The sequence below is a fragment of the Galeopterus variegatus genome, unplaced genomic scaffold (genome assembly GCF_000696425.1).
Source record: "Galeopterus variegatus unplaced genomic scaffold, G_variegatus-3.0.2 Scaffold2875, whole genome shotgun sequence".
Taxonomy (NCBI): domain Eukaryota; kingdom Metazoa; phylum Chordata; class Mammalia; order Dermoptera; family Cynocephalidae; genus Galeopterus; species Galeopterus variegatus.
In genome coordinates this window covers 165489-176673 of record NW_007728986.1, presented here as the reverse complement: position 1 = coordinate 176673, position 11185 = coordinate 165489, and the positions used below count along the sequence as shown (strand labels likewise).

The 11185-nt window shown below is 54.9% G+C and overlaps 1 protein-coding gene across 1 annotated transcript in view; it reads right to left on the bottom strand.

The window, feature by feature from the left end:
- The window catches only part of SFXN5 (sideroflexin 5), a 126201-nt gene that overhangs the window by 19505 nt on the left and 95511 nt on the right, over positions 1-11185 (bottom strand). Inside the window, exons 11-13 of the mRNA XM_008583256.1 lie at positions 10115-10230; positions 7965-8050; positions 29-146 (exon numbers count right to left, since the gene is read on the bottom strand). Of these exons, the coding sequence (XP_008581478.1) occupies positions 29-146; positions 7965-8050; positions 10115-10230 (320 nt within the window). The remainder of the gene's footprint in view (positions 1-28; positions 147-7964; positions 8051-10114; positions 10231-11185) is intronic.

Here is an 11185-nt window from a genome sequence, read left to right as displayed (position 1 = left end):
CCCTGCCCTTGGGCCCCTTCCCACTGACCTCTGACATCTGCGGGAAAAGGCTGATGGCCAGCGGCAGGGCCAGGCCGAATGCTGCCAAGCACACGAGGCTCTGCATGGGGAGGAGCAGCCGGGGGCGTGCCTGCAGCAGAGCCGTCCTGTGGAGGAGAACGGGGAGCCCCATAAGACCCAAAGATGGGGTGCACTAGTGGCTAGCCACCATGCTGGGGTCCATTCAGAGGCTCAGCACCAGTGCCAGCTAAATAGATGGAGCAAAATTCCATCTTTGGGGACTTCCCTGATTGGCCTCCTCTCCCCAGGCCCTGCCTTGAAGGACATTACTGGTTAAACTCCCAACTATTCATGTCATAAACAAGCACTTGTGGGGCACCCACCCACTGTGTGTCCAGCCCTGTGCCAAGGTGGCCACATGTGGGAGAGATGATGGAAGAGGCTGTTGGCCCCTATTCCTGGGGAGACACACAGGAAAGTAAGATCACTCTTAAAGGCAGCACATAATTAAATAGCAAACAAACCAGAGTAGGTGCCAAGTCCAGGGGAGGAGACAAAGAGTGCACACACACACACACACACACACAGCCAGGAGGGGGTGATCCTCCTCCAGTGTGGGAACAGAAGACACCTCACTGGCCACTTCCATAAACTTCGATCCAAGAGCCACAGAGAGGGACAGTGACTTGTCCAAGGCCAAGGCCAAGGCCAGGTCTGCTGGAGGGAGGCAGGGCTATTGCCTGGACTCCTGACTCCCTGAGAGTGCTGTCACCTCTAGCTGCTCCTGGCTCCTGCCTCATCACCAGCATGTCACAGCTGGCACCCACTCCCCACAGCAGGCTGTGGAGATGGAATTCCTGGGCAGAGAGGGTTATGAAAAACCTCCCTCCAGGGCCTTGGGTCCTCCAGCTCCATAACAAAACAAGCTCCCCAGAAAGGGTGGGGGCCATACCAGCTGCAGATATGCATTCCACTCGGGGAGGCCTGGCAGGGAGTGGGGGGGAGCAGCAAGATGAATGACTAGACTACTTGCCAGGGGATGCTGGGTGGTACTAAATCGAACCTCAGTAACTGTGGCGCCCTCCACGTGACCAGCTCCCAGGTGAAGAGGATATAATCAGGGCTCTTGCCCCTCCCCCACTGCAACAGGGCTAGCCATGGCCAAAGGCAGGGGAGAGGCCCCCACTAGGGGCAAGACCCCAGTGTAGGGGGAAGGCAAGCCCTATATCATCCTCCCCTCCTGGGACAAGAATCCCAAGAGCACCTGGCCCTGAGCAAATGGCAAAATAAGGAGAAGCAGTTTTCAAGCTGTAGTGTGTGTCGGAATGGTCTGGGCAGCTGGTTAAAAATGCAGACTCCCAAGGGCCCCTTACAACAACGAGATCCTGGTTTGGTTAGTATTAGACTGCAGAATTTGCATTTTAAGCAATCCTCCATGAGTCTAAAATGAGGATCCTCAGACCATACTTCTAAGAAACCCTGTCCCAGGATGTTCCTGCTCAGGTATCAATAAAGATCCAATTACTGGCAAACTCTATGTAAGTAAAAGGGTTAGCTCGGGCCTGGCACACAGAAAGTGCTCAGTAATTCTGCGTCATTACTGCTGTTATTGTCCAACTCACGTGCGGGAAAAAGTAGGATCCTGTGGCTAGACTGTCCTCCAGCCCTTCCCACTGGCCCAAACCCCAGCATCTGAATTAAGCCTGAATTAAGCTACTGGAGAGGGGAGTTTCTGCAGGATTAAGAGCAGAAGGACAAAGATGCCTTAATGAAGCTCAAACCCCTCTGATCTACCCCCTCGGTCCAGCACCCTATTCCCTCCTTCTCCTCCCTCTGGCCCCACACCCTCGCTGGACTCAGCCTAAGACCTCCTGGGCTTTCTTAGGAATCATGGAGGGGACAGGAGTAAGGCTGAGACAGGCCCTGAGATCAGCTTCTCCAGCAGGAGTAGGAGGATGGGACACAAGGCTCATTTACTCTCCAAATGTGCACACTGGGCCTGGGGCCCCTGCTCAGAAAAGGCTGTGGAAGGCGGGGCTGCCCTCCCTACACCAGCAGTCACTGGAGGCTGTGAAGTCCCTGAAGGCACAGTCCTGAAGGTCCCAGAGGGCAAGGAGAAAGAATGAATCTCCCCCCACCTCAGCAGGTGAGGAGCAGGCCATGGACTCCATCCTTGGGACCTCCTGGTGGGGACACTGGACAGAACCCCCCTTTGGCATGGGGCTGTGACCTTGGTTCCTCACTCAGGGGCGGCTGTCTGAAGTTCCCACTGGAAAGGTGGTCCAGGAAGCCCCAGGCCTGTGCCACCAACTCAGGAAGCAGGCAGGCCCCAGGCTGTAGCCAAACAGGAGCCTCAGAAGTCCCAGCCCAGAGCAGGCAGGAGAGTGAACACAGCAGGACAGGGGGAGGGGCGGAGGAGAGGGAGATGGCAGGGAGGGATGGGAAAGGCAGCAGAGGGAGTTAAAATATGCAGATGGAGAGATGTGTGAATGCCTGGGAGAAAGGAAAGACCCGGATCCCAGAGACTGAAGGAGGCTGGGGGAGTGGACTCAGGAACCCACCATGAGGGTATAGCCTGGACCCCAACCCAGCTCAGTCCCAGCCTGGTGCCTTGCCCCTCCTCCCCCCATCCCAGGGCTGGAGATGCAGGGCTGGGGGTGGGCAGTGGGGAGTGAGCTATAGACCTCCTGATCCAGCACAGGCACCTGCCTCTGAGTTGGGGGATTACATTTGGGGGGCTAATCCCAGCCCTGAATCTAAAACTAGCTTCCTCCACAGCATGGCTGGTGAAGTTCTGCTGCAGGGAGGGTGTGGGGTGTGACCCTCTGCAGCCCCTAGTAGAGAGCATGGGGACACTACCTGTGTGTGTGTCCGTGCCCTCAGAGGCAGCCCAGTGCTCAGGTGAGGAAGCCTGGGGAGACACTCCTCTGCTTCTGTCTTGAGACTCTTCCTTTCAGTCTCAGAGTCAAGGACAACTGGGCATGCTGAGTTCCCACTGCTTTCTTATCCTAGCAGGAAACGCAGGCTCTGAGTGCTCCTCCAAGAGAGAATAAGCTGAGGCCAGAGGCAAGTAAGCCTGGTCCCAGCCCACCGCCATACGACAGCTTGTCTCCCCCATTGCTGTGCATTCCTTCAGCACTTGGAGCAGTTTTCGTTTGCGCTCCATTAATTTGCAACTAGGCTGCTTTGTAAGTGTTCTTTTGTCTTTCTTCCTGGCTATCCTGACTCCCTCACCCACTGTGGCCCCCCAAGGGTGGGGGCTGCCTCCTGCATCAGCCTCCTCAGCAGAAGCCCTACACTAGCACACCAGCACCAAAAGGCTGTGGGGTGCTTGGCAGGGCCCCTGCAAAGAGCCAAAGAGCTGCTGGATGGGGCAAAATGCAAAGCCCCAATGAGCAAGGTGAGGAAGGGGCAGTATCTTCATTTTAAAGGTGGGAAACTGAGGCTGAGGGAGACTCCATGACAACATCAGGTTGGCAGAGAGTGGTGCAGCAGGAACCTAGATTTCATTTTCCTACCAGACGTCTCAGATCTCTCTGCTGCATTGCCCTGCCTCTCCTACTACACAGTCCTGTAGTTCCAGGGCATATGTGAGATTAGTATGTCTTTGAGGGCATAAACTGGATCTTATTCATCCTGATACTCCCGAGGAAACCCAGACTGGACTCCTCTCCAGAGACCCTCCCAGGAGCTCCAGGGAAGCACCAAAAGGCTAACCTTTCCTATCCTANCCTCAGAAGTCCCAGCCCAGAGCAGGCAGGAGAGTGAACACAGCAGGACAGGGGGAGGGGCGGAGGAGAGGGAGATGGCAGGGAGGGATGGGAAAGGCAGCAGAGGGAGTTAAAATATGCAGATGGAGAGATGTGTGAATGCCTGGGAGAAAGGAAAGACCCGGATCCCAGAGACTGAAGGAGGCTGGGGGAGTGGACTCAGGAACCCACCATGAGGGTATAGCCTGGACCCCAACCCAGCTCAGTCCCAGCCTGGTGCCTTGCCCCTCCTCCCCCCATCCCAGGGCTGGAGATGCAGGGCTGGGGGTGGGCAGTGGGGAGTGAGCTATAGACCTCCTGATCCAGCACAGGCACCTGCCTCTGAGTTGGGGGATTACATTTGGGGGGCTAATCCCAGCCCTGAATCTAAAACTAGCTTCCTCCACAGCATGGCTGGTGAAGTTCTGCTGCAGGGAGGGTGTGGGGTGTGACCCTCTGCAGCCCCTAGTAGAGAGCATGGGGACACTACCTGTGTGTGTGTCCGTGCCCTCAGAGGCAGCCCAGTGCTCAGGTGAGGAAGCCTGGGGAGACACTCCTCTGCTTCTGTCTTGAGACTCTTCCTTTCAGTCTCAGAGTCAAGGACAAATGCCCTCAGAGGCAGCCCAGTGCTCGGGTGAGGAAGCCCGGGGAGACACTCCTCTGCTTCTGTCTTGAGACTCTTCCTTTCAGTCTCAGAGTCAAGGACAACTGGGCATGCTGAGTTCCCACTGCTTTCTTATCCTAGCAGGAAACGCAGGCTCTGAGTGCTCCTCCAAGAGAGAATAAGCTGAGGCCAGAGGCAAGTAAGCCTGGTCCCAGCCCACCGCCATACGACAGCTTGTCTCCCCCATTGCTGTGCATTCCTTCAGCACTTGGAGCAGTTTTCGTTTGCGCTCCATTAATTTGCAACTAGGCTGCTTTGTAAGTGTTCTTTTGTCTTTCTTCCTGGCTATCCTGACTCCCTCACCCACTGTGGCCCCCCAAGGGTGGGGGCTGCCTCCTGCATCAGCCTCCTCAGCAGAAGCCCTACACTAGCACACCAGCACCAAAAGGCTGTGGGGTGATTGGCAGGGCCCCTGCAAAGAGCCAAAGAGCTGCTGGATGGGGCAAAATGCAAAGCCCCAATGAGCAAGGTGAGGAAGGGGCAGTATCTTCATTTTAAAGGTGGGAAACTGAGGCTGAGGGAGACTCCATGACAACATCAGGTTGGCAGAGAGTGGTGCAGCAGGAACCTAGATTTCATTTTCCTACCAGACGTCTCAGATCTCTCTGCTGCATTGCCCTGCCTCTCCTACTACACAGTCCTGTAGTTCCAGGGCATATGTGAGATTAGTATGTCTTTGAGGGCATAAACTGGATCTTATTCATCCTGATACTCCTGAGGAAACCCAGACTGGACTCTTCTCTCCAGAGACCCTCCCAGGAGCTCCAGGGAAGCACCAAAAGGCTAACCTTTCCTATCCTACCCGAGGGGTTTCTTTGAACCCTGAGCTGAGCCAGACCATGTGGTACCCCAGAGTCTTAGCAGACCCCACGCTGAGGAAGTTCAGAACTAGAATAATCTCCATTCCACCTCCCACGACTCCCAAAGCCAAGTTTAAGGCCCCAAACCAATGGGACACTAACCATCATTCCACTTTCTGCAAACTCAACTCAGATGCCAACTGGGGAGGCATCAAAGGCCATGTTTTTCCCTAGCAAATTCCTGTAGGACAGGTCCCCAGATGGCTTTGGCTGACCCAGATCCTGCACCCACCACTTGTAGTCCTCAGGATAACTGTAGAAGATGCTGAGAACGCAACACCCTGAGATAAGGAGGGATTGTCAGAAGAGCCCAGGCTCTGTTCTACTTCCTAGAACAGGATGTCCTACAACTCTAGCCCAGCAATCCAAGTGGCGCACAGAGTGCTTAAGGGGTCCCTCAGCTGCTGTGCGACACGGGGATGGGCAGGTGAAACTCCATCCTCCCTAGACAGCTTTCCTGAGCCTTGGCTCACCACGAATCCTAGGCTTCCATTGTCCCCTGATGGCTATCTGTGAATCATAGAGTTGCTTTGCTTAACTTGTCATGTCAGTGTTCTGTGTCACCAGACTCACGCAAGTGATAGAATAACTTGGTACACGGTGAACCTGCTTCACAAGTCCAAGGTTCAGGATTCAGCAGTCTCAAAGAGAGAAGCCCAATCTTCCTCATTTGTCCCATTGTCCCTTTGTTTGTACTTGCGGTCACTGGTATTTGGGGGACAACCTCAGTTCACAAGGGGGCTACATATACAAGGGTCAGGGGCACAAAAGTGATTATCCTCCTAGGATCTGTTTATTTTTGTCTGTTGCAAATTTCCACACCAGATTACTTTTCTTAAGTTCTAGTGCTCAATATGCCATGCCACTGCTCAGGTACCCCCAGAGACCCCACCCCTTGCTAGGGTGGGAGAGGGATCATCTCCTTGGCTGGGCACACAGGGCCCCTCATCAGCTGACTATAATAAGCACACTTTGCTTTAGCCAGGCTGGACTCCTCAGTGTCCACCCAACAGGCCTATACCCTGCCCCAAAAGCCCTCCCTTCCACAAAAAGCCTCTCCTACTCTCAGGGTCAGCCCAGCCCCTCTCCAGAGACCAGACCTCCGTCTGCTGGGCCCATAGTGCTCTCTCCTCTCAGTTTGCCTTGGCCTTGGCCCTGTTCACGCATAACATGCTGCCTGGTCTCACCTGAGGCTGACCTGTGCATGGGTCTTGCCCAAATCCTTATAAAAATACACACCTCCTGATGTCAGGCTCCAAATCTGCTCTTTCCTGTCTCCACACAGGTCAGGACCCAAACACATGCTGATTATGTGATATGACCTGAAGACCCAAGAGGCAGCCAGTGTGGTATGAAGAGCCCAGGCTTTGCAGCCATACTTCTGAGTCAGCCCTGGCTCTGCCATTTCCTGGTGTCTGACCGTAAGCACATGCTATAACCTCTCTTTGCTTTCCCTTCCTCATCTGCAAAATGGGTATATCATACTTACCTCGTTGTGGGTTGTGAGGGTTAAATGACAGCATTCATTCATTCACTCACTCATTCATTCAACAAACACTGACCATCTACTATGTGCCAGGAACGGTGCTAGATGCTACAAAGGGTAGTAAACAAAAGGATTTACTTGATCCGTGGAGATTACATTCTACTAGAGCATAGAGATAATAAACAACTAGAGAAACAATCTCAGATACTTAAGTGCTGTGAGAAGGCAGGTGGCCAGGAGGGAGTAATGGCAGCTGTTCTCTTGATGGGGCAGTCAGGGAGGGCCTCTGTGGGAAGCAGCATTTGGGCAGAGACCTGACTGAGATGTGGTAAGTGCCCTATAAATGTTAGTTATTATAATTAGTATTGTGGGAATAGGAAGGTGCCCAAACTGAGGAGAAGCCCCTGCCCCAGAACCCCAGAGGGAGTGCCCCTAACCTTGTTCTTACCCTACACTGCTCCCAATCTCAACCACTACCTTGAGGTGCCCCCACTGGGTGGGGCTCTCAGGAGGGAGGGAGTGATCACCTCCTCACTGTCACCTGCACAAGCCAGGGGTCTGACCTTCCCTACCCTTAGCCATTCTCCCAGGCCCACCCTAACCCAAGGCCTGCCCAAACCTCCAGGAAGGTCAGCCTGGTTCTTCCTGCCCTCTCTGCTCAGCATCTCCTCTAAGCAGCATTTCAGTCTTCACAATCTAATTTCACACTTATTAAGAGAATCACTCTGTTATCATTATTATGTTCCCTTATCTCTTTAGAGTCATAACAAATATGTGTCCTCTGAGGGAGGCAGGGAAACTGAGGCTCAGTGAGATGGTGATTTGTTTCATGGTAGGTGCCTACAAGGGCAGGTGCTGGCTCAAATCGGACTCTGTCCTCACACACATGAACACTCACAGAGACACACACATGCACACACAGACCCTCTCCCTCCCCCGAACTGCCAGGTCCTCTGGGCAGGGGCAGCCTTGTCCACTGGGATATCCCTGATAACACAGGGTCCTGCATAGTAAAAGTCCATGAATTCTCATGAGATGACTCCAGGAGCACTGTCTGGAGGAGTCTGAAAATGGAGCAGGACACTTTCTACCCTCTGAACAAACTGGAGTAGACTACTAGCTGCTCCCTTGTCCCTTGCCCTGGGCTGGCCAGTCCCCCTTCTGTTTTGCCCTCCCCCCCACAGTCCTGGCTGCCCCGAACTCACTTCTCCAGCATGGACATAACGATGGGGGGCAGCACCAGGATGGGCATAGGTAGGACCACTCGCGTCAGCGCTGTCTCCAGCAGGGCCTGAGGGCAAGTAGAGGCTGGGTGAGAGGGGCTCCCAGGTGGCAGATGGTGGCAACCCCACCACGGGGCCCCAAGGTGTGTGTGCCACTGCTGAGCACATCTGGCTGAACGGAATTATTCATGGAATTGTTCACGAAGCCTTATTCCGAACAGAAAAAAGCCACCCCCGTCTTCTTACCACACACATTTGAAAAGAGCAGGTTCCCATCACCTGCATGTGTGGGGGAGGGGCAGCGAGGCAGAAGCAGCCCCAGGAAGGGGTCTGTGCTCAGAAAGGTGCTGCGGGTGGCGGGGTGCAGCCTCCCCTACCCAGGACGTGCAGGGACTGGGAGAAGCATATGGAGGACCGGAGATGCTCTAAAAACAAAGCAGGTGCTAGAAAGACCAGAACAAACAGCTGGGCCTGTTGAGCCACGTGAGGCTCATGGTGCTGAGGGAGGACAGAGATTCTGGGATTAACTTTTTTCTTTTCATTCTTTCTTCCTTTTTTTTTAATGACATCCATTAAAGACAAAGATTCAGAAGACCATGCATCCCTTGGCTCTGTAACAGTAACAAGAGATTGGCTTCATAAAGGAGCCATGCTTCTGCTGAGCGTCTACAGGGTTTGCATGAGGGGGTCTCTCTGGGGCCTTGTTCTGGGAGCCCCAGTGGGATTCCTGGGGGATGGGGTCACAATCCTGGGCACAGCTCAGTGGAAATTCTGTGCTCTGATGGCCAAAGTAGGGAGTTCCTTTAACCCCATGGGCTCCCAGTCCTCAGAGGAGGCTCCAGAAATGGCTCACTGTCCACAAATCCCTGGAGTCTTTCTCCAGACAGCAAGGAACTGAGTGAGGCAGGCTGAAGGAACCTGGGCTGCAGAAGAGCTTGGGTTTCCTTGTTCTGTGGCACTGGGAGGAGGGGTTCTCATGGTTGCCTGCCCTCACAGGGGCTGGGGAAAAGGATGGGGTTGGGAAAGGAGGCTTGGGTCAAGTAGGAAACTGAGGTTAAATCCCATCAGATGAACACTTCTCAGGGCTGAACATTTCTCCCAGGAACATGGGCCCTTCATGATCAGCCTCAGGAAGACACGGGAGAAAGTCCCTCCAGTGTCCTGCATAAGCGTGGGAATGACAGGAGGGCCTAGAGCCAGTGCTGGAGTAGAGGGTGCAGTGTTGGCAGGGCATCCCCAGCCCCTTGCCCCCACAAGCTTTGGATGGGCACTGGCTTGGAGAGGGCTCTTCCCAGATCAAGGACTTATCAAGGCGGCCTTATGGACAGGGGCAGGGTTTGGGACCCATGTGGGAGCTGATGAGGGACAGTGGCTGGAGCAGGGTGAATGCTCAGCTACCTCACTGCTGACCTGCCCCATTCCCACACTCAGAGGCCAGAGCCCAGAGCAGCAGGACAAGCCACAAAGGTGAAGGCTGGGAAGGCACAAGACGTACACATGGGCTGGAATTTTTTAAAAAATTACAAGTGCTAGAGTGGGCAGGACCAGTGAAACCAGAGGTTAAAGAAGGTCTTCTTATAACAAAATATTCTCCAACCACCTGGTGGCCTCTGCAAGCCTGAAGTTCCTTGACCTCACCGCACCCACTCCCTGGTGAGGTATCACCTGCAGACATGCCTATTAACCCAGAACCATACACTGCTCATCCCCCAGGCTTCCTCCTCTTACCCAAGAGGATGTGAAAGCCCAGGGAGGCAGGGCCCTGGGTCCTGGGGAGTGGGGAGAAAGTTCTGGGGAGTCTCCTCTGCCCTCACCAATTAACACCTCGTCTGGGTGAGGTGATCCGAGAAGCTGGGTCCTGAGGGGCTAGGACAAGAGATGGGACGTTTCACAGCAGTGCTGGGAGGAGAGGCTGGAGAAGTGAGGGTCTGTCCAGTAGGACAGGCTTGGTCAGGGCCAGACCACATGGCCTGGGGCTCACACAGATGGGGACATGGTGAGGGGGAGACTCATGAGGACGAGACCATGGGGCTGTGGGTATAAGCCCAAGGAATGAACAAATCATGAGAAAACCAACCCCCTCCCTGCTGCTGGCCTCCCCCCCAGCCCCTGGGGACCCCAGGGCCACCCACATGTCTGGCTGCGATCTTGGAGGAGCCCACAAGGTTGCCATCAGCATCCAGGACGTCAATCCCTTCCTCCAGCTCCCCGTACCGCATCAGGACCACGTTGCAGATATTGGCACTGGCTGGAGAGAAAGGGGGTACAAGGAGCAAGTGTGAGGGGAGGAAGGCATCCCACCTGGGGAGGGCGCTGGGCTCCTCCCTCCCGCAAGCCTCCCTCCCCAGAGCCACATGGGTTCTGAGCCAATGCTAAGCCCACGTTCAAATGCAGTGGGCAAAGGCGGGGGAAGGTGTGGTTCTGTTGCCCATCTGCCTATCAGCCTGGGGAGGGATGTGGGGGCCCTTGGGGACCTGGTGAGCAAAGGTGGAGACTACCCAGTGTTAGGGAAGAAACCGTTCAGGGCTTAGAGAGCGGCCGCCTAGCGAGGGTGCTGCTTTCTCTCCTGTGGGGCAGGCCGGAGGCAGGCCAAGTGCATGCCTGTCTGGGAGGGCTCTTCGGCCTGAAGACAGGTGCCCCACTGGGGCCTGATGTTTCACCATCAATGACTCAGTCCCTTGGCCTGCCCCATCCTCTTGAAATGCCTGTCCTCACATTCAGCCCCTCATGCCTTAGAGCGAATCCAGTTTCCAGAGATTTGCTTCCCTGACAGCAGGTGCCAGAGCAGGCAGGAACCTCAGTGTTCACCCAGCACCACCCCCTCATCATATGGATGGAAAACTGAGGCTCAGAGAGGGTGTGACTTATCTGAGGTCACACAGCAAAGTGGGACAGTGTGGAAAGGCTACTGTGTCCAAGCCTCTGGGAACCCATCTGCCCATCAGCCTGGGGAGGGATGTGGGGGCCAGGCAGAGTAAAAGGCAGCCCCTCTGTGTTCTTGTTCTGATGACTGAGTTCCTTCCTTTGGCCATACCGGTTCCTCCCCCCACCCCCCGCCCCTGTTTCAGCTGAGATCTTGAGGATTTAGGCTGAGGGGAGGGTTCTGGCTTCTTGATTAAGCACTGGGTGCTGAAGTCTGGGGGCCACCCATCAACTGGCAACTAGCACAGGGAGTGTCTTTCTGTTCCCCTGGCCTGGGACTC